This window comes from Parasteatoda tepidariorum, chromosome 1, assembly GCF_043381705.1.
Source record: "Parasteatoda tepidariorum isolate YZ-2023 chromosome 1, CAS_Ptep_4.0, whole genome shotgun sequence".
Taxonomy (NCBI): domain Eukaryota; kingdom Metazoa; phylum Arthropoda; class Arachnida; order Araneae; family Theridiidae; genus Parasteatoda; species Parasteatoda tepidariorum.
In genome coordinates, this window is record NC_092204.1 from 69,663,334 (window position 1) to 69,688,189 (window position 24,856).

A 24,856-nucleotide genomic window follows, 5' to 3' on the forward strand; every position below is an offset into this window, starting at 1 on the left:
TTCTCTGCCAATATATATATATATATAAAGAAATATAAAAAATGTCTTACAATGTTCGGTTTTTAGCGGCCAGCTCAAAGTCATTATCAGGATTCACCATGTAGTTATAATTGAACCTTTGACCAGCTTTGCTAGCAATAATTGTACTTTTATCCCAATAATCAGTGGCAACGTTCCGCCAAAACCAATTTCTAATGCAAGTTTGGTAAGAGAGAGGCATTCGTTCGAAACCTTGCACATCCAAAACGTGTTTGCCCGTATTATTATAAGCCATGTTTTCTGTAAAGTTTGAAACCACCTGGAATGAAAAGAAATTAATTCATATGAGAATGTCAAAATATTGCAATAAGAAAATTTAATTGATGAAATTGCATGGTTTTGCATTAATAATAGAGGTAAGAAAGAAAAAAAATTGTTTATTCTCTGATTAACGATACTTTATTTAAAAAAGTAATTTTTTCATTAAATGAAATCAAATACATTTTTCTTCAACAGTACGTAAAACACCGCCGATTTATCGAGCAGAACAGAATTGATAATGATTTATTTTGAGTATTTTTTTAAAAGCATCATTATTATTGGTTCAAACCTTTATACGTCCGTGGGAAGTTTAATTCACATCAATTTAATTAATTTTTAAATGTCAATGGTTAACTATTTTCCTGTCTATGGCTTACCCGGCCATCTGATAACTTCAAAAAATAGAGGAAAAGCAGTGAAGAGCTTTGTTTAAAAAAATGTACTTAACATTAAAGGTTTTACTTGAGTACACAAGTGGGCGACCTTTGTGCTAAAATACAAACTAAGGTAAACGACGTTTAAGAGCACAAAAATATTTATAAATGCAGACAGCTGTTTCAGATGCTCAAAGGGCAACCTTCATTAGTGCAACAGAAAGAAATGAGAGAAAACAGGGTAAATATAGAGAAAGGTGACGTCACAAGGGGGGTTAGAGCAACGGCCAATAGGAGGGAAGGGTGAATGGATGTTCCTTCCTTCCCATTCGTCGTCATCCGTTGCTCTAACTCCCCCTTGTGACGTCACCTTTCTCTATATTTACCCTGTTTTCTCTCATTTCTTTCTGTTGCACTGATGAAGGTTGCCCTTTGAGCATCCGAAACAGCTGTCTGCATTTATAAATATTTTTTGTGGTCTTAAACGTTGTTTACCTTAGTTTGGTTTTACTTGAGGTCAAGAAAAGAAGGGGGTATTTTTATTTGCGCGTCATGCATCGGTTCAATTGATCACTTCTCATCGATCTTATTTATTCTCATAAGCACAAAATTCATTAATTTAATTGCTTATAATCACAGAAATTCAGGTTTATTGCTAATTCTTTAAAGAAAGTAATATTTCAAAAATCCCATCGAACTTTCCAAAAAAAAAAAGATAGTTTTAAAAAAATTTTAGGTAATAAGCTAAGTCAATTTTTCTATTTTTTATAAATCAATCCTAAAGCCAAAAATATTTTAACGTTAACAGAAATAAATGGCCCTAAAAAGGGTGTAAAAATTTGCTCTAATGCAGCCACTTAAGAACGACTCGACAACATTCGGTAAATTGAACTAAGATTATATTATTTTTCTTTTTTATAAAAAAAAAAGTCTTTAAACAGAAAACATTTTTAACTCTATTTATATTATATTAACTTATAATTAAACTTCATTTTTTTTTTAATTTTGCTCATAAATATTTTTTTTAAGATTAGTTAAAAAAAAAATTTGCAAGCTCAATAATATATAACCTGGGTGTTCCGTGAAGACCGTTCTTAACATATAGTCGTAAAACCCTTGTCAAAATAAGAAAGTAAAAAAGTTTACACTTTTTGAAGTCACAAATTATTTTGGCAAGGAAAAATTTTATTTAATTACTTTCCGGAAAACAAAATTGAAAACATCACAATCAGTTTGATTGTCGAAGAAAACACAAAGAACTTGAATGGCGGTTTTTAACAATGTCTCCAAGCTTTATCAGACTATTCATGGGTTTGCAATTTTTTCCCCTTAAAAGTTGATTTTTTTTTCTTAAAAAAAAAACGATCATTTTGATTTTGAAATATATAATTACTGTAATTTTTATGAAAGAAAATTTTGTTAATTATTTGTAATGAATGATTACTTACCTATGAAAAAAAATCAACTGTACTTGAAAAATAATTATTTGAACTTAATATAAAATGTGTGATAAATTAAGGCGTAATAAATGAAAATAGGCGTAATAAATGATAAATTAAGGCGTAATAAATTATTTTAACTTGTAAAATATCTAAAAGATTTGCACTTTTCTGATTAAATTTTTTGTAATTACTACTATAGTTATCACTGTAAAAGTGTGTGTTTTTTTAACATGATTTTAACCTATATTAATGCGAACTATTTATTGTGATGGGACATTATGTATCGTAGTATAATTTTTTTTTTATCGACACAGAATATTTTGTCGGTGAAATGGCCTAACAACGAAATCGGTGAATCAATAAATATTTCGCTGATACATTAATTCACTGTCTTTTATTCTAGTTATTTTCTCTCTCCATTCATTTTCTATATCAAGAATCATTCACAGCAGTTATTGCAATAGCTTTTGTGATGCTAATCTAATTATAATAATACGCTTTAAAAAATGCAACATTTTTCTTAGTAATAAATATGTGCAAAATACAACTAGAACAGCAAATGTCAAAAAGATTTCATTTTTGCATCGTGATGTGAAGCAAAGGGTTTAGAGAATTTTCAATTTAAACATACTATAAAAGCTTTGTTTCAGTCCAGGTTTAAAATATTCCAACACAAATGCACTAAATTACGCAGAAGTGCAAGTGACATAACGCGTAATCTAATAAAAAAAATCTTTTCTGACAATGGCAACATAGGGCACAAAGTTTGCTTTAGGCTAAGTTTAAAAAGATGACGTAACGACTTTGCTGACGAAATGACCCTGTCGACGAAACAACTCTCTCGTCGAAACGGCCTGTCGACGATATGGTGCCAATTAAAAGACCTGTCGATGAAATAGCCCATTGATGAAATTATTGTCGATTAAATGAAACAGACCCTATCCATCTGGTTTTAATACTTTTCATCCCACTTTCCTCACCAGTGATTTGACAAATTTTAATGCTGTTTTTATTTCTTCATTACTAAAGTATTACTTTGAGACCTTTAATGTGTATGCTCTTTTGACTTAAGTTTTTACAAAGATTCTAAAAAATATAGATTAGTTATAACGGAAAATCCTATATATTTAATTAATATATTTACCAGTTAATGTAATTTTTAATTGCAGTTTATTACATTAAACTGATTATCAACGTACCTGTGAAATAACAAGGGTATCTCTATACCGAGCATAGTTCCTAGCAAAATAGTTTCTTAAAACAGTTATAAACTGAAACGCTCCAGACTTCCTTCCTTGCAAATTCAGTACTTCTCGATTTCTATTTTCAGTGAAGAGGTTATTGACGATCATTCCTTTTAGGGCCGAAACAGCCGTTCGAGAATCTACCCTCAGTAAGAGTCCTCCTTGGTTCTTCATGATCAGATTATTGTAGAAGAACACCAGCTTTGCGTTTTGCACATCCAATAATACAGCACTATTTCCAGCAGTGAAATTTCCGAATAATTCTCTGCCATTGTTGGTAATGCGATTGTATCTTATGGTCACTGCTGGTGTGATTTCTCCGGCGCTTCTGTAGGCTATACCTTCTTCACCATTTTGCGATATTTCGGAATAGGATATGTTATGTTGAGAATCTCGAACTGAAAATAGAGAACATGTATTTATATTAGTAATAGCAATAAAATTCGATTGAATTGCATACATATTAATGAAACTATTAATATAATTAATTAATAATAACATCGATATGTCAAGCATATTTATTTAAGATCATTTACCAAAATGGCTGTGCTATGTATTCTTAAACAGTTAATAAAGATCTTACCTGTGGGATGAGATATGGGCAATGTGACAACTTCAGCAATGAATCCATGATCTCCACTGCCTCCAATGGTGTGCAAAAGAATACTTAGAGTTGTATACGATGAAACGTAAAATTTAATTGCGTCATCAGATCCGGAATCCAATCCTATGGAGGTCAATTGAGGAGAAGACACATTAAACACATCTCCATCATAGATTTGTATGGAATCTGGCTTTGCGGCATACTTTGTTCCGTTGAAGAGATTGAATTGTAAAAGTCTGAAGCCAATTTGTTTCCCATAATGACGAGAGCTGAAGATTTTGACGCAATCAACAGGTTGGTTATCGTATTTATAATAAAGAATTATCCTGTTGTCAATTTCCATCTGCTTGTTGGTGTCACATATATCAACTAAGCCGAAAATTCCATAAGACATGTCTATCTGTTGTAGTGGATCATAACCCAATTTACTGGCATCCATATCTCCAGACGATTCCCCAGTTAAAGACAAGAAATTGATGCCAACTCCCATGTTGTTTCTAACGATAAGCTCATTGAAGGCCAAATTACCAGACACGCCAATAACTTCAATGCCGTGCGATGCACTTTCACTCACGTTCACATAATCAATTTGTACCTCTCTCTGAACAAGCTGAATTGCAGCACTTTTTTCATTATGAAGAACGCCAGCGCCTTGAACGTGAACGTAAGAAAGTCTAGACAAGTCAGTTGAAATGTAATTTAGAGTTGGACGACTTAAAGGTGATTCTGGATTTTCGAAGCTGTGTATAGAAAAACGAACACCACCCCAGTGATCAATATTTTTGGGTAAGACTTCAGAACCACAGTATACGTACACAAAATCTCCATCGTGTGGGCACATATAGTTATCAATATAGCCGTTCAACCTATATTCACATTCCATCAGTGATGACTCTGTTCCAATGCACTCTAGTGGATGTGGCCAGGATCTAATATGACTAATGTGCGTTGGACCCATGTCCAGGCGAGGTCCGAATGATATGTGCGCATTTAATGTGCTCTGTCCTAATTCTTTACAGACAACTTGAGCATTTCTTTCGGTAAATCTAGCGTCACAAATAGGAACCCATTGCTGAGTGGTACGGTTGTATATTTCGAGGAAACCATCATTTCTATATTTATCACATTTCTCATCAATGCATAATCTAGACGAGACAGCTCCAACTTGCCTGCGGAAACGATGGTTGTCAGATATTTCTACTGGTTTCATAATTATAGGGTCGGTTTTGGTTCCTTGGGCATCAAGTTCTCCTAGAACAAGAATGCCAACACTTGGGTAAAATTCCATCACCACCCCAGGTTCTATAGTTAAAGTAGCACCGGGCATAACAGTTAAATCCGATGTCACTATGTAAGGTTTATTTTTGAGAGGAAGCACAAGATTGTGATACAGGCGACCGCCTAGATATCCATCAATAAGGAAAAGCTGTTCTTTGTTGTCAAAAGGTATTAAATGGCCATCAATATCAGGAATGCTTAAATATGGATTGAAATCAGCTATAGCATAACCATTCCAGTCATCAAAATCGAAAATCCTTTTTTGAATGAGAACAAAATCAGAAGTTCCCCACCAGTTTTTTTGCACATTGATTTTATTTTCGACGGATCCAGTATAAATTCCTGTCAAAAGCTCAAACTGTAAATTTGGATTGTCAAAAATGTTATGAGTTACATTAATAGATTGTACTCCTCGGGCACCCAAAGCATAACTTGTGGGTTGGTATCCAAATTTCTGCCCAACGCCTATATCTCGATTGTGAGTGATAATATTCTTTCGGAAATAAGCAGGCACTAATCCAAATTTATTAGCATGGCTCTGCAAATTAAATTCTACGCCAAATACAGCTGAGTTGTTTGTAATGTAATTACTCTCGACTAATAATTCTTTTTCCATACCGGAGAAACTTAGAATACCTCTTTTGCAAATATTGCTTTCAAATAATGAACGGGAAAGATTAACACGAGCAAAATGTCCACTTATAGAAAATTCAAACTTGTTATTGTTTTTAAATAAGCAATCGTGCATTGCAAATGAGTGTGTATAGTTCTCGGAATATTGCCATACATATGGAAGCCTTATATCTACGCCCCCTTCGCCATTTCTTTCAAACGCAGTGGAATTAATCGTCCAATGAAATAAATTGTTCGAATTGCGAATGTCTCTGCTGTAGTGCAACAATCCTTTTCTATTTTCTTTTATGGTGCAATTTATCAAGGTGTAGTTGATCTGTAAGAAATAATATTGAATTAGATAACAAATTACGTAACGTCTTTAAATGTATTTAACGTTTTATCAGGGTCTATTTTATTAATCAATACTATTTGCAATTTTATTGATTACACTCCAGATTGCTCCGTAATAATTGTTATGACATAAAGTTCTAACTAGTATTAATTCTTAGTTACAAATAACTAATAAAACATAGCATTAAATTATTAAAAAAAAACATTTAAATTAAATTATGAGTAATGGTTAATGCTCAATAAGACTCTAAAATAAAATAACTTAAAATTTAAAAAATATCTCCACAATATTTTACGCAGCATTTTTCTATTGAGAATTCAAGCAAAAAGATGATCAAGAAGTCTACTTAGTATTTTGAAATTTGAAGAGTAAGAAAACAACTCTTAACAAACCTCTGCAAGATTTTTTATGTAAGGATCCCAAAATGGCGCCCACACGAACATGGCTTCGTCTTTGCTTTGGGAGATCTCAGTGTTCGTGATGAGAATAGTTTCGTTGGTGTATCGATGAAAATGATCATTCCGATCACTAATATCTCTGTTGAAATGATGACTTGAAATGCCTCTGCTGCAACCTCTAATGGCTACTGAATCAATGAGCAGCGTCGGATGAATTTCCTTCTGCTGTTTATTTCTTTGCCCTATAAATAGAATGATTTTTCAAATTATAATTAAAAAACAACGCGCATTTTTTGACAAAACAAAATAAGTAAGTAGGAGCTAAATGAGATTGGAATTTAAAAATTGGAGGCAATAACATCTGAGTAAGCTAAAACATTACACCATAATTCTAAACATATGTGGATTGTAAGTCAATTTAATAGATGATCCAAACGCAAAATTTGCTAATACATTTTTTTTCTTTTTGAGGATGAAGTTGTGGTTAAATGTGTCACCATCATCACTCCGATTTCTTTCTCAGATTTTAATATAAGCACACTCATTCAATTTTCATGAGATTATTGTTTCAATTTTCTTAAAAAAATTAGGGGGTTCTACCAACCGGCCCCCTACAATTATTTGCTCGATCAATTTTGTTTCTTGCACTGAAGATGACAGATAGTTATATCAAAACTAAAAATTATTAAAAAAATAGATTCTATTAAACTCTTAATTGTAGTAATACATATACTGTTACACGTACTTAGTTTTCCGATTTTATTGTAATAACAATTAAACCTAATCATTTTTTTCGGTTGCCATAAAACTCATTTAATTTTTGGTTAGTATTAAAACTCTGTAAATATTTTTCGTCAAAGAAATTATATAGCAATTGTACAAAATGTTAATTCTTAATATTGTTTCAGAATTTCAAAAAGTTTTTTTTTATTCAATAAAATTCAAAAACAGTCTTACCATCCACGGATGCTACGTATATTATTGCTTGGCCACTTGGATTCTGCCCAGGATGATATTCTATTAGCATTCCATAACCTGGACTTCTCAGTGGAAATGCTGTCAAATTGTTGCGAGCATTCCAACGAGGTACATCGTGTCCCGTCTCTAACCTTCCATAAATGGTCATGCTTTCAGTTGAAGTTTCCTTAAAAGGGTTCAGAACTACAATTCCTAAGCTTCTGCCACTTGTGGTGGTTATGTTGAATCGTTTAACTGTTGTTGCTTGAGTAAACACAAAATACCGATACTCATCAAAATTTAGAGAGATAGTTCCTGTGATATCATCAGGAATTCTAATAACCTTACTTCTCTCTTCTAAATTAATCCAAGAGATTAAGTCTCTTTGTTCATTTTTAGAAAACATTGGATTATAGTGAATACCGCTTCCAGCGTTATTAGACATTAGACATCTCAGAACACTTAATCCTTGAGTATGTAAAACTAAACCATGACGATGATTCGATGCTAACAGACTGTCAAGTAATTGACGGCTTTCCGCTACGAACACTTCATTCCACATTATTCCCAAGCCTGAGTCGGTGTTGTTATGGATCTTGAGTTTTGAAAGATGGTGTCGATTAAAATCTATTTGAAGAGCTGGTTTAAAACTGCTTGTAGCGTAATCCAAAAGCCCAGCATATTCAACAATCATATTTTTTAGCCTACATTCACCTGCAGCCATGCCTAAGCGCAGACCAGACCACGAAGGCTGATAACATCGCAATCCAACTTTAGTAGAACAAGAATTTTCAAATTTTCTCTCTGATTTACAAAAAGTGATATCAGTATCCTGAAAGGTACATTGAATGTTAGATAAAAGTATTTCGTAACGAGAACTGTCAAATTCTGATTGCTCTAAAAGCCAATCTTCTGGATGTAAGACCAATCCCAGTTGATTACAAGCAACAGATGCGTCAGCAATATCCCATCCATAACTGCACACACTACCCCATCTTCCATCAACGTATACTTCTAATAAGCCTTCAGATCCTTGCGATAGGCGAACTCTTTTCTCATCCCCATTGGCAGTGGTGGTAAAACTATTGATAGTATACGTAATCGGTACAGATTCCAAATCACTTTCGGAAATCAGCATGCCTTGAACCATCATGCCAACAGATCGATCGAACTTTAAAGTCGAACCAGGTTCTATATGTAATTTTCCATTTTTAGGTCGGACATATATATCACGTTTGACAGTATAAGTACCTTTAGGTAAAAATATAACACCAGGAACTTCACCCCCGATTTCCATCCCAGATTGAAAAGGGATGATTTTATCACGTTCACGAACATCTGATATTGCTGCAGTAGACTCAAGATCAGAAGAAATTGTAAGAAATGGTAAAAATTCAACTTGAGCTAAGTTATAACGATCCTTCCTATCAAATATCTTTTCATAAACTTTACGCGCTTCAACAGTTCCCCAATAGTTAAAACTTGCGTTTATAACTATGTGGTGTTTCTCCACGTGAGATCCCAGCTGATAAACTGAATCAATATTATCAAAACGATTTCTGTAAACATGTGTACTTTGTGATGACACCACTACGACGGCACTGACACGTGATCGGGGATTAAGAGAAGAATAAGGTTCTCGAACAATGTTCCTTTCTAAGTCGTTATTATAAAATAATAGTTCTTGCACGGATGGACCTTTTGCTACTCCTATATTAGCAACAAATTTACCATAGTTGAATGCAAAGAAGTTGCGTTGAATTTCAACTTTAGCAGGTACGTTCAAAAAATCGTCATCATCCAATCCTCCAACAAAAATGACACCTCTTTCGTGTCCCCTAAACTCGTTGTGCTCAATCAGTAAGTGCATGTGTAGAACAGGAGAAGCTTCAATTGCCAGATAATCACTTTCTAAAAACTGATTATGCGTTATCAACAAATTGCTTTGTTTTACGTTCCTGGTTGTCCACCAACAAGATGATATCAACACGCCACTTTCTCTATTTTTGCGAAAAGAGTTCAAACTTACATTCCAAAATGAATCAGCTAGGCACTGGTTCCCAATCATGATACCATAAAGAGTGTTATTCACTACTTCTGAGCGAGTGATTTGTACCGTGTGGTTAAACGCCAAATGGTTTGATGTTTCATTAAACCAGAATGCGATTCCTCTCTGCAAATTATTTGCCACGGAAGAACGATCCACTTGTACATAACCTCCAGAAAATGTAATGTTGATTCCGTCTCCATTGTTATCAGATATGAGACTGCTGTTTATAACAATATCTCCAGTTCCACTGGCGATGTCGATTCCAGCTAAGTAACCGTTTTCTGAAACAAGTGAACTATTTACTAACAAGCCTGATTTTTGCTCATGCATAGTGATTCCCTTTCCAAGGTTGTTCGTGATGCGACTGTTTGTTACGTTCAAATCGTACGCTCGCCCTGAAAATGCAATAAAAAGAGATAAGTAATGCAATAAAAGAATGGAGCTAATAACGTATCGGAAATACCCTCTAAATATTACCTTGATTGGCAGTAATTTCCACAACGAAAGCAGCGAAGAAACTCTTAATAGGCCGGTACTTCAACAAGATTTTGTGTTTGGTACTGGTTACACTTTGCGGGAATGTACCGTTTAAAACGGGAATAGATGCGAGAAGTCTATTACTATCTGTAGCTCCATCATAAACATCGATACGGGAAGCGTACTTTGCGTTTGTAAAGTCACTTGCAAATCCCATGAAGTTTACAGTAAGAACTTGTCCTGTCCAACTTGCGACTTCAAAGGCCTAAAAATAGTTAAAATTTTTAAAGAAATTTTTTTTAATGAAAATCAAGACATCAATTTGCAGATAATTTCGAGTTAAATCATGGTTATTAAGTTAATTATTTTCAGAACTATATTCTTCAGAATGTTTCCAAGCTAATACAATGAAATTTAAGCTATTACAGATTTCATAAGTCTAAATTTTATCTTAAAATACTAAACCAAAACTGAAATTTAAAAGTTGCTTTTATAAGTTAATTAATAAAACCGTAACAAAACCCTTACATAATACATATCTGGGAATTTATCTGTAAATCACAATCTATGAATTTAAACAAAATAATTTTTGTAATATATTTCTCATATATGTAAAAATAGAGAAATTAAAAAAACAATGCTCATATTATATTAAACTTTAAAAAGGATCATTTTTGTAAAAATGATGGAATGAAAGTAATTAATCCCTTTTTTTTATTTCTTCTGTTTAAAAAAACAAATGTTAATTTCGTAGCACATCAATTGATCGCAAAAAGTACGAACAGCAAAAAACAAGTCTTTCTCGTCAAATAAACTAAACGTAAAGATTGATCTTGTTGATATGTTCCCGGCAATGCATGACAATAATAGAATAAATCTAGAGAATAATTAGGCATTTTATCGAAGGCTTGGTGTTTTCAGGCAAAGCATGAAATCGGAGATATTTTATATCTCTTTAACACTAGATTGCCTACGAAAGTCATTTTAACTGCTTTTTAATTTCAATTACGAAAACAATGATGTATATAATGGCACAATTTCTTAGAATTCTGTAACTTTTTGTGAGACATATAGTTTTTTTTACTGTTAATATTTATGAATAACTTGTTATATAACTGTAAGTAATGTAAAAAATATTAAAAATTAATTTTAAACGAATTTCTTTACACATTATTTATTTTTTTACAATCCAGTCATTTTGACTGCTTTTGGGCAATATAGGTATATATACTAAGTTTCAGTCTTTCTAGTGTTAACCAACTATAGATACCTAGAAGTTCTAAAATATGAAAAATGCTTTTACTGCAAAATAAAAAATGACGCAAGGTTACTACGAGGTTACTATTTAAAAGACATTAATTTCTAAATATAATTTTTTCTTTTTTTGTTAAAAATAATGCCACCGCCAAAAATATTATTGCTGAAACGCCGACATTTTATAGAATGCCCTATGTATTTCTTCTTATTTGGCATTCAATTGAATCCCTAGGCAATAAGGGAAAAGTTTAATCGCTACAGTACTTTGTTAACCAGTTTTTGGCATTATGTTGAAATAACATTAAACATAGGTATAGAATAATAGTAAAGCAACTTTAATAAAGTACCTGCTCGCAATTTTGAACATAATATTGTTCTCTTCTCTGAACATAGCTCCGGTATACAGGATATATTTGTTCGTCTAAAATATTGCCAGTATCACAGAAAGAGGGAGCTGTTCCAAAGTTATCGTGGTGGAAATAGTGAACACCATCACCACCATTGTCTCTGATGTCTACTCCATTAAGAGTTACTTGGCTGATGCTGCTATTTACAAAAATGCCATAACCTAGAAATAAAATAAAGAAAAAACTTTAGTAAAGGCCTTTCAAATTAGACATATTTTTAAGCGTTGAATAAAACAAACAACTTCCATTGTGGCTCTGTCGTTAAACTTTACATGCATGATAAGTATCGTTTTTTACGTAATCAGATCAAAATAATGTTCACCGAATTCTGGGATAAGCGGAAAGCAAAATAAAGGAAAGATTAATTCAAAACTCAATGAAAACGTAATTTTTTTTAATTAGGAAATTGTAAAGAATAGGTCACAAATATATTACGAAGTTTTGCAAAGTGTAATTTAATATAAGGAGAAATATATATGGCTATAATCAAAATCCAAATGAAATCCAAGTGGTGGAGGATTTTAGTGGTGACAGAAGTTATAGTGAAGGTGAGGCAATCTAAAATTTGCGTTTTAGGTCTCAAAAATGTGTTTTCTCCTTTTCAGTCTAGTTAAAAAACATAGTTTTTTTAATATTTTTATTTTAGTATTGTCTTTATTTTCGTTTTGTGATTTATAACTCTAGAAATGTTTGGTAGACGTCGAAATTTCAATTAGCATTAAAATTACATTGAAGTTAGCTTGCACCATTAACCCTTTCGAAGACCATGGTAAGTATACTTATTAACACTTTTTTACCACTTTTAATTTAGGTTTCCGTTTGTTAATAACTTCAGCCTTCTTGAAGTGTGTTTGTATAAAATTGGTAACCATTTGTTAGTTTAAAAAAACGTGTAAAAATTATAAAATATCTAATTCTTTTTGAAGTTTGTAGCATTTATAAAATTTATTTTATAAATAAAGAAAAATAAATGTCAATAAGTTCCTAATAGGTCATGTTAAATATATTTACCACCAATAAAATGGCATTTTTATAAACTAAATGAGTTTTCTTTCTTATATCAATTACAGTTCTTAAAACAATTTCAATTCCAAAAATACTTTAATTTACCTTTACTAGAAATAAATGACCCATTAAAGGGTTAAGGTAGCAATTGCTGTTTGTATAGTCATCCAGCAAAGAGATCCAGTTTAAATTTAAGCACTCTAGCTAGTTGTACTGTGATCTAAAATTCTGCTCGTAGCAGTCAAGAATCGATTGAAGCTTGCATTTTAGCACAGAGCACCAGTTCAAATTCGAGCACTGTAACTAGTCGGAAAGAGGCCGAAAATTTGATAAACAATAAACGCCTTTTGGTGATATGGTTGTTACTTCAATACGTAGCGGTCGAAAAATAATTGGATCTTGTATTAGAGTCGGACGTGAGGAATTATTTGGTAAATGATCAGAGTTTTGATTAATCATAAATTTCTTGTGACAATAATATAGCTATAAATTCTGTTTGTAGTGGTTCTGATTGTTTGTTTGAAACTTGGTTTGTCATCAGAAACAAAGCTCCAGTAGCGATTTGGGTGTTTTGACTAGTCGGAAAGTGGTCAAAATTTCGATTACCGGATTCAACTCTTAAAAAACGAAAGTAAGAAATGCTGTAAAATAAAACTGAAGAAAAACTCGTAACGGAACTCTGTAACTTCCACGATACGATATAATTACAATTCAAGGTATTTGTGGTTAAGTAATTACTTTTTAGAAAGTGTAGAATGAAGTGCAAGAAATAAATTAGGAAAACCCTCCGTTAAATAGCTGCATACATAATAAGGTTAGTGATTACAACTCACAACGTGATTATAAACCTGTTCCTTCAATGGTGTTTATTTCGAGATAAGGTTATAATTATTTAGTAGTGAAAATTGTGATGAGAAAATAAAATTAAAAAACGGAAAAAGCTGCAGTCTTTCTTATTTATATATTTAATAACGTTTCGAGAACATCGAAAAATTTTAAGATAATTTCAAGTTTTTTTTCCTAACAAAAATTAAACCAAATGGAAATTTATTTCATATTTCTCTCAGCTCACGCACGCTTACAAGAATTTAAATTATAATTTAAATTATAATTTTAATTAGTATTTTAAGAAGAGCGAAGGTCAAACCATCTTCTCGTATTTTTCATCCTCAGAACTTTACACGCGCGATTAAAATATGCGACATTAAAAATGTCGAAACATAATATGTTCAATCTCGTTCCTCCATTTCTGATACAAATTGAATGTGGTGGAAAGGAGAGCCATATTATTTTAATAAACTCGATTGCATGAATAATCACTTAAATCGAAACTCGATTCAATTTAAGACTTTGCTAAGGCTGTCGAAAAGTTGCACATAATTATAGCTAATTATACAACTGATTTTTATAATAATGCATAGTTAAAAGATCTACACGTCATTATAATTCAACGCTCAACCGTTTTTCTGTGAGTATACAATTAAAGCATCTACTCGTCAATTGATTTAACGTTGAGTCGTTTTTCTGTGAGTGTACAATTAAATCATCTACTCGTCAATTGATTCAACGTTGAATAGTTTTTCTGTGAGTGTACAATTAAAGCATCTACTCTTCAATTGATTCAACGTTGAATAGTTTTTCTATGAGTGTACAATTAAATCATCTACTCGTCAATTGATTTAACGTTGAGTCGTTTTTCTGTGAGTGTACAATTAAATCATCTACTCGTCGATTGATTTAACGTTGAATAGTTTTTCTGTGAGTGTACAATTAAATCATCTACTCGTCAATTGATTCAACGTTGAATAGTTTTTCTGTGAGTGTACAATTAAAGCATCTACTCGTCAATTGATTCAACGTTGAATAGTTTTTCTGTGAGTGTAAAATTAAAGCATCTACTCGTCAATTGATTTAACATTGAGTCGTTTTTCTGTGAGTGTACAATTAAACCATCTACTCGTCAATTGATTCAACGTTGAATAGTTTTTCTGTGAGTGTACAATTAAACCATCTACTCGTCATTGTGGTTCAACGTTCAATCGTTTTTATATGAGTCTGTGAGTGTACAAGTAAAACCTTTGCACGATATTATGGGTCAATTCATAACCGATTTTTCTGAAAGTATAATTAAAACCCTTAAGAGGCCTCTACTCTCGCCATCTTGGGTTCTAGGTTCAATTTTTAATTTGAATTTCTCGATAATTTTTGTACTTGACAAACTTTTAATCATGTATATTATTATTAGAAAGCACATTATCTGTCAAAAAAGATTGGAAATAAAGGGATAGCTTTATTAGATTAGGACAAGTAGCGCTTGAATTTTTAGAATTCTCTGAATATTTCTTCAAAACTTAAAAATAATATAAAAAAATGCAATTTGTGGTTTTGAGTAAGTATTTAAAACTACACGTTTCTCAGATTTTAGATTTATTAAACTCTAATCTTATTGCAACTTAAATTGAGGAAACGTGATTTGGATGACGCTAAAAATGTCTCTTAACATTAATTAGGTGAAAATAAAGATACTTATTACAAATATAAAAAATAACCTTTACAAATATAAAAAAATAATAAGATACTTATACTAATAATAAAAGATACTTATTACAAATATAAAAAGATAACTGTTGACTATTTAAGTATCTTTGAAAAATTGTTGCTTGCGAAATTGTATTGGCATAATTTTGCGAGAAAAAATAAATAGAGATTCTAAAATATTACACGTTTTAGATCTCAAATTCTGATTGGGTGATCGCCTTATATTTCGCATGCATCGGCCGATAGTGCCAAATAGAGTAGATATCCATCTTCAATTTATTTGAGAAAATTAAATGAAAAGCATTAAAAGCATATTTAGATTTTTCCCTTCTCATCTCTCCACCCTTTAGACAGCTGAGTTAGGTTATGTGAGGAAGGACCTCGTAACTTCATTCTCTACAATGTAACGAAAAACTTTATTTGAGACACAAAAATAAATAAAATAAACAGTGGAACTTACCTCTATTTTCCGCAAGCAGACAATTTTCCAGAGAAAATGTGTTACGTGGTTCTATAACATTAATTGCATTTAAAGCAGAATTTCTGACATGCACGGTTTCCATTATGGGTGGTTGACCAATAACATCTATGGCAGGCACAGCATAACCATAGGCATCTCTACCAGCATGAAAGATGTTAACATGTTCAAGACTAGATAAAGAAATTATTTTTTTAACTTTGTTCTCGATGGGTTCTTTTATTTTCGTCTTGCCATAACTAAACTTGACACCTCTCCAATTCGAAGATTTTTGACTACCAAGGTATCCTTCACATGATATTCCAATATCCGCATGAAAATCTACAATGGAGAAGAAAAAGTCGATAAATATTAGACAGAAATTAATTATACTATGGGGAAAACTAAAGAGAAAGTACATTTTTTATTAAACTATAAATACGATTCAAAAATGTTGCGTTAGAAAGAATTATTTCTATTCGCTTACAGGTTAGATGACTGAATGTTAAATTACATTGATTTAAAGCACTTGGAAAGGTTTTTAAAAAAATGTAAACTAGGCCGAAATTGCAATTTTCAATACATTTTTTGGCGTTTTCTAAGTTCCTGTACCAAACAAAAGATGGGTCAATTATTTTCTCTTTTGCTTCGTTCTGAGACTAATTAGGATATGAAGTATCGTATTTTAAAAACTTGACTAAGTTTACGGTTTATTATCAATTTAGGAATTTAAATACGTAACAAAAAGTGGGCTAAAGAAAGCGATACTTCATTTCGAACTAAAATTCCGATTCATTTGCTCTTTTGATAGGTATTTTGCTAAATTGTTCGGTTTTTCGTATGAAATATTCATGATTCCCCACTCCTTCATTTCCTTAAGAAAGTGAATATGACTCTATCACATGAAAGTGATAGAGTCATATTCACTTTCTTAAAAACCAGTTTATATCGATGCGCAAAATTCAGTCTAAAACTTTGAAAAGTAAAAATGAAATTAAAACTTAAAACAGTAAAATAATATGACTTACGAAAATATATATAACTGTAGTATGTTATTTTTAAGAAAATAAAAATTTCTTTAATTTCATTTTTAATGGATACATGATTTGTGTTAATTGATCTTTTTTTACCCTTATTTGTTTAATTTTTTCTCTAGTAGAGTTGTTTGTAATCATCATAATTTTATGAATATTCCTTAACTTAATTTTTTGTAAAAGTTTTGTTTTTTTAAGTAAAATATCGATGCTATTTTATTTTTTCTACATTTTTTATTGTAGCTATCATGGACATTCGGTATGACGTAACAAGAAGATAAAAAATTTTTTCAGTTCTCTAATTTTGATTATTAATAACATAATAACATTTCCGAAATTTCTTTTTAAGAAAATTTGGAGAAAAACGAAGCGATAAAAAAGCTCAATTCATCTTAATTCATATTGATACGAGAAAGATTAAACTTCTTACTTTTTTTTAAAATGCGTCATAAATTTTAAGATTATTGAATTTTTTTCTGTAGAAAAATTTTCTGTTTTTTACTTTACCTGATGTTTTATGCTGGTTGATTTTCTACAGAAAAAAACTTGTTCCTTCTAATTTTAGTTAATTAAGAAATGTTAAATAAGTAAAAAAAGTGGCTTTAAGTTTTGTATTATATCTCACCAAAAGTTCAAAAATTCTCTAAAAAAAAAGAGAATTTTTAAACTTTTGTAAGAAATCAATATTTTATATTGGAGTACACTAAATGGTTTGACCACTTATAATTTAATTAAATAATATTAATTCTAAAACATGAAATAAGTTTTACTATTATATAACTTTTAATATTAATTTTAATAAATTTACTATTATATTTACTAATTTTGTTGAAAATGTTAGTCTCTCTGCAGCTAGACTAGACGCGCATTACGATTTAAAAAAGAAAATAATTAATATAAGAATTAACAATTTACTAAAGTTGTTTTAAATCATTTGTATAAATGCTACTCATATTTAATATTAAAAATATGTTCTTGAAAAATTCCGATTTTCGTTAAAACAACTGAAACTATTAATATTCATCAAAGTGAAAATCTTCCACATTTTTATTTTGGAATAATGTTATTTATGTTTTGCTCATCAGCGTGATATTACGTTATAACTCTTTGGTCAGAGACTGTCCAAAATCTCAAGTATATAATTTTGGATTAAGTATAAACGTCAGTGGCGTTCTCAAAGTAATGGGTGCACTCTTTACCAGTAAAGTTTATAGCTGTACAACGTTTAGCAATATATACCGCTTTTCAAGTTAATATGCTTTAAGTTTTAAGTACACCACCAATAAACATTATAAGGGACGAAAGAATCAGTGCTTCACATGTAACTTTTTTTTTTCAATTATACATATATCAAATTTTATATCTAGTATCCTTATAACAGTTTTCTTTTCTAAAATAAAAAGTTTCACTACAAAAAATCAAAATATATAGAAAAAAGTTAATGAAAAAAATAAAGGGGATTATTGAAAAATTTTCCATTTAAGATCCGGTCATTACAAAGTTCAGATCATGTAAAAAAAAAATGTAAACAAGTTGTCTTGGCGAAATAAGAATGACATATGAACAAACGAATAGTTTAGCGCTAAGTTAGAAAAAAAAAAATTAGATGCCGGTTCTTCATCAGGCGAACAATGAACACAACATCAAAGAGGTCATGGACACCGGTCGGCCTCTCGTCCGCGTTGAGCCCAACAACAGCGAAAGTGAAACATAAGCTGCTCACTCTAAAGAAGAATGCAAGCATGAACAATTAAGCACAAAGGCGATAAAAGAGCCCAATTCAAAATGGCAAGAAGTGCGAGAACATCCATGGCACTTCCGACAATCAATGAGTTTCGCATCGTTTTTTTTTTTTTTTTTTTTTTTTTTTTTTTTTTTTTAAGGAAATAAACTGTGAGTAAAAAAATTCCTAACGCACAAAACAAACAATTTTAAGAGACGATTTCCATTTTCTCAAAAGGTAATTATCGTCACGCTTAAATCATTATTGTTTGCGTTTTGGAAGAGCTTCAGTTTTACTTTCACGTTTTAAAACTTTTCACGTTAACTACAACTTCTGCAGACGATTTTTATAATAATAATGAAAAATTATTTAATAAATATAAGTTAAGGTAAGGAAATTTGTTTTCTTTTACACATGTTTACTAAACCGTCACATTTTAAAACTAGGCAGATAATTTATGAAGAATTTAAAGATATTCTGATTTTTCCTAAATGCATTCGTGGAAAAAAAAATAGTTGAGGAAAACCATCTATGATTACTTAACGACACAATGACGGATTATTATTTCCTTCTGCAAGCTTTCTTTTTACAACAATATTTCAAAATGAGTTTAAATAATCCCAGCAGTGGTATTTATTCTTTACAAATGCATTTCCTTGTGACTCTAATTTTGCGTAGTTATTTCGAATTTGTCCAAAGGGAAACAGACGTGGAATATTTTGTTACTTTAAAATTGAACCAAATGTGTTTCGAAAAGTAAGACACAGTATTTTTCTCTTCGTATTATAAAATATCGTAAATTTTTAACGGAAATTAACACTGAAATTAAAAAGAAAACTAAAAATTGTTCTTAATACTGAACAAGAATTATCTATAGAAAACTATTTTAACAGTTTATCAAAAATAAAGACGCAACTTCTCTCACCCACTAATTGTTTAAATATTATTTTACTTATCAGCATATCAGCAACCCGTGATTTATCGTATTTTTCAAAAATACAATTCTTTATTACGATAAAACATTTGCAAAACGTTCTTTTCACAAAAAATCCAACTTGTATTAAATCGTTAGTAACAAATTTAGAAGAAGAACGCCATACGATATTTAAATTATTGTATGTAAATATTAGTCTTCCATTTCCATAAAAATAGGGGTTGGTTCAGCATTCACACGAATGTACTGTTTCGAATACAGGACGTAGTATGTTCTTAGCGGCACGCAAATGCTTCCATCGAATCAGAATTCAGTTCATTAAACGCTCTAAAACGATCAATAATCTCGTTTAGTTTTTGAGCACACTACATACAAGATGTGGGAAATAGATCTATTCAAGACCCTATCCTGTTATTAAATGTTGTTTTTATTTTACATGTGTAATTGCTAAATTATAGGTGATATAATTCTTATAATTCTTAGAATTAACATTACCAAGTTAGCATTACCAAGTTATCAGAAAAAATTATTAAAAAATGGAAGCTGTAAAACTTAAAACATAGTTGGGAAAATTTCGTTTACCTTAATTTTGAAAACAGTTAGAGTATGTATTTAAAAAATTAATACAGCAAACTCAATGTCAGTTGAAACATTATATTACATCTTTAAAAAATTATGGTGTAGTTGTCCAAACACCTTTGTGTCTAAATGCACACAATTACCAAAACTGTAGAAATTTCAAATTGCCGGTTAAATTAAGACAATTTGAGAAATATTCTTATTGATACATGATACATTAATGTCTCATCAATATCCAAATGTTTTTAAACAAAGCACTGCTAACACAAAAGAACAACTTGGTGGAAAGCAACGAAATATCAAAATTGTAAAACAACTCCTATTTTGTTTCCATTACCACTGTCTGGATTTTCTCATGTGATTAAAATCGATATTTCACCCCAAAATGGTGTTGACATACAAAATTAAATTATATATTGTTATGAAATCTTTTAAGGTGTCAAAAGACTTTTTTGTCTTTTGTTGAGGGAAATAATGAGTTTAGTCAGAAATACATATATTATATGCACGCTTTTATATTCAAGATGATTTGGCGGGAAATTATATCACTGACTTAATTTTCAACCTATGAATAAAAAATAAACTATAACAATGAAATAATTAAACTTAGAATAATCAGACGTTAAAATTAGAAAACTTTCTTTAGCATCATTTAGCAAACTTTTGTTAAAGAACTAGATTAAAATGTATTATAGCGCGAGTTAAGAGCAAGAAACAAATAAAAAACGTTATGACTCCTGAATAAATATTACTTCAATTTGCAGTTGCTATGCAGCTGAAGATTCACTAAATTTAGGTTAGCTAGGTCAATTGAAACTTGGCCCTTATTTTATTGTTTTCTTTTTTGGAAGTAGTAACTAGACGAAACTAAATCGAGTTTAGATTCAAAATGAGTTAAGTTTAGGCGGTCAATATCGATTGAACCATCCTGATAAGGAGGATTACTTTTTATATATTTGTTGTGATTTAACCAAAAACGTTGCTTTTGAGAAAATAGAGCAAAACCAATTATATTTAGACGTTGTTAGATATAGATAGAGATACGTTTTTTTTTTCTTTAAAAAAACATTTTCGTTGGATATCTGTTTATTTTCTTGTTTTTTTAGCAACGCTTCATCAATAGTGAACCAAACTCAATAACTACTTTTAATCTAGATCATTCTATAAAATTTTTATGCGTCGGGTTATATATAGTTATGCAAGAACTATGTAAAGATTTTATTGAATTAATTTACGAAAATCTTTTAGTAGAGTACTATCTTTTCCGTTTCTCTCGCTGTATTTGAACTGCAGACAAAAACTTTGCAGTTATAGACATTTGGAGGCAAAAACACTCAATTGTAGGTTATTGAGAAAATAATTAATAAATTAAATTTAGCTTCTAACAGCAAATTTTGATAGTAATGCATTGCTCAAAGTAACTAAGTAAAAAATATATACTTCATGTTATCAAAATATGTCATTAGTTTCTTTTTTTCACTTTTTTCTTTGAACAATAAAAATTGAAACAGAAAAAGAATAATCAGAAAAATCCTTTTAAGTTATTATCTAATCGTTTATTTAGACTAAAACTGGCGATAAAAAATATTCTAAACTTCGTAATCGAGCGAATTCATGTAAAATAATTAACTAACTTATAACTGTAATCCTAATGAATTATTGAAATTATTAAAACAAATGAAAGTAATAAAAAATTTTAGTTTCAGTCGAGCTATCTTTACCCTTAAAATAGTAATTTATAGATATATATATATATATATATATAGATATATATATATATATATTTATAGATATATATGTGTGTGTGTTTATGTGTTTAATTATTATTTAATATTATGCTTACTGTATCTAATTAATATCTAATGTTTAAATTACAAAAAAAAAAGAATTGAATCATGAAAATTTTATGTGTCTACATCTTACTTACCGAACCGAGTAGCTCATTAATCAAGTNATATATATATATATATATATATATATATATATATAAAGTCTCAGGAAACTTACCCATAATAATTAATTTGAAAGTTCATTTCAATAAACAAAAACTAATATAAATGAAGAAAATGGAAATAAAATTTTTTATGTATGAATATATATTATTATTCATTTACAAAAAAAGGAACATTGAGGATTATTCAAGGAAATTCTCGAAAACGTATTTAGAATCTGTATAAATCATTACTATTAGGTAGAGTCATTTAAAAAAATAAGAAACAATTTTCACTTGTGGGCTTTAAAATTACTTTTCATAGCTCTTTAATTCAAATACTTCATTTTATCATATCTTGTTTTATTGATCAGCCTATGTTCTTAATTCTGCATAATTTTTTGCAGTTTAATTTAAATTACTTTCCATTATTTTACCTCCTTTTTTATTGTCTTACATTCCCCGTTTCACTACTTGTATTATAATTCAACTTCTTTTCGAACAATTTTATTTGTTCGAAAATAAATTATAATATCATTACTCGATTGGGATTTTCATCATTCCAATAGCATTAAATTGACTCCAATTCAATGCATTAGAGGCTCTAACTAAAATAGAAATATTTGATTTTAATAAAATGTAGGGTACAGATAAACCGAGATTGAGTTTGAAACCACGCCAGTAAATATTTTTTTTACTCTAAAACATCCAGTCCAATCCCTGATGAACTTAGCTCTTGGCAGTGAGGACAACTATTAACATTATTTTATTCTGCAGGTATCGACCACCTGCCGTTTTTTCTCAATATTTAAAAGAGATAATTGGCTATTATGTGAGCACAGTTTGATCAAACAATAAATAACGTGATAATGTATTTCATGCCAAACCTTTTCCCTTGGCTAATGGAAGAAAGATTAAAGTTTTAAGTTCATGGATTCATGGCAATATTTGACGAGATCAAGGGATCCGCGTTCCCATATGATACTGAACCCAAAATATTTATTTAAATTATAATAAAATAATCATTTATACATAGAATGAATCTTTATCAAATGGCATTTCATGGAAATAAATGAAATATTCGGAACTTATTAAAACTTATACAGACGTATGTAAAATATGTATGCAAACAAGTAATTTCTCCGTAGAATGCTAGCATAGCTATAAATACAGCAGATATTAGACACTTTCTGAAACATTTATTAAATGATTTGTTTGTACTATTTATAGAAAAAATCTAATAAAAATATTAGGAACTTATTAAAACATATACAGATATATGTGAAATAAATAACTGAACAAGTACTTTCTCTGTTCGAATGTTTGCATGAATGTAAATACAGTAGATATTAAGAACTTCAACGCTTACAAACTAATGACAATAACTAATTGTCGAAAGAATAATTTGTCAGTACTAATGTTTACATAATTGCAAATAAATATATTAGAAACTTATTAAATCGCATGCAGACGTATATAAAATAAGTATCCGAACAAATAATTTCTCTGTACGAATTTTTGCCTCAATGTAAATGCTGTTGATGTTAGGAATTTAATCAAATGGCAACAGGGTGATGGGAAACTAATTGTTGAACGAATAATTTATCTTTATCAATTTTTACATAATCGTAAATTAAAATATTAATTTAATCAAACGTTAACAGGGTGATGCAAAACTAATTGCTGAAAGAATAATTTATCTTCATCAATATTTACATAATCATAAATTAAAACACTAATAACCTACTAAAGCGTATGAAAATACGTGCAAAATAAATATTCGAACAAATATTTTTTACTCATGTTTGCATAAATATAAATTTTTAAAACTTATAAAAAATTATAGAGATATTTCTGTAACATATATCCGAACAAGTATTTTTCGTTACCAATTTTTTATAGCGATTACAAAAAATATTAAACCCTATGCTTACAGACGGATGCAAAATTAACAGCAGAAAAAGTAATTTGTTTGAGTGTTTGCATGAATATAAAAAAAATATTAGGAACTTGGAGCATTTTTTACAGACGTCGTATGCCAAATAAATAGTCGCATAAATAACTTGTCTCTACTAATCTTTGGATGCCTAAATAAAAATGCAAATAGTAGGAACTCAGGAAAACGCCTTTAGATGTATTTTAAACAAATAACCATAGAAATAATTTGCATTTTCTTATGATTACATGAACATATAGATACAAATATTAGAAACTTTTTAGAACATATAAAGATTAATGAGCAATAAGCATTAGAACTTATCTAAAACGCCTTTAGATGCATTTTAAACAAATAACCGTAAAAGTAATTTGCATTTTCTTATGATTACATGAATATATCGCTACAAATATTACAAACGTTTTAAAACGTACTGATTAAGGAGCAATAAGTATCTGAACAAATAGTTCATATATATGAATATTAATACAAACATTTTGTAATTTTAAAACTAGCTCAATTTTAAGACATTAAATTCATATCTATTTTTATAAGTGTTTGAGTGTTATAATTTTGGTATACTTATTATAACTTTTTATTGAAAGTACTTAAACAAATTTTTGGACATGTTAACGCTTTTTCAATCAAGATTAATGACTAATGTATAATATTAAGAGTAACCAGATTTAATGTGTGATGCACATTATGTTTACTTTATTGAATGCCGATCTGAGAAAAACAATTAGATATTTGGTAGATCAGGCGATGTTTCAGCTATACGTAAAACCGAAAGATCGTGAATTATTGACGAGTTCGATTGCTTCGATAATAATATTCGTTTTCATCGTCATGAGCATGGAATAATTATCATGTGTTCCACATAAAAATGAAATTCTTTTATTCTGAATTTTATTTCGATTCAATTTTTTGAATTCATCTAAAACTAGCCGTCTATAAATAGCTCT

The 24,856-nt window shown here is 30.1% G+C and overlaps 2 protein-coding genes across 2 annotated transcripts in view; one reads left to right on the forward strand and one right to left on the reverse strand.

The window, feature by feature from the left end:
* Positions 1-24,856, forward strand: part of LOC107452421 (dihydroorotate dehydrogenase 2) — a 126,217-nt gene that overhangs the window by 12,682 nt on the left and 88,679 nt on the right. The window lies entirely within an intron of this gene.
* The window catches only part of LOC107439017 (protein bark beetle), a gene marked incomplete in the record, with an annotated part of 89,256 nt that overhangs the window by 10,645 nt on the left and 53,755 nt on the right, over positions 1-24,856 (reverse strand). Inside the window, 8 exon segments of the mRNA XM_043038855.2 lie at positions 51-298; positions 3,316-3,758; positions 3,944-6,191; positions 6,602-6,849; positions 7,565-10,009; positions 10,092-10,356; positions 11,696-11,916; positions 15,759-16,097. Coding sequence (XP_042894789.1) covers positions 51-298; positions 3,316-3,758; positions 3,944-6,191; positions 6,602-6,849; positions 7,565-10,009; positions 10,092-10,356; positions 11,696-11,916; positions 15,759-16,097 — 6,457 coding nt within the window.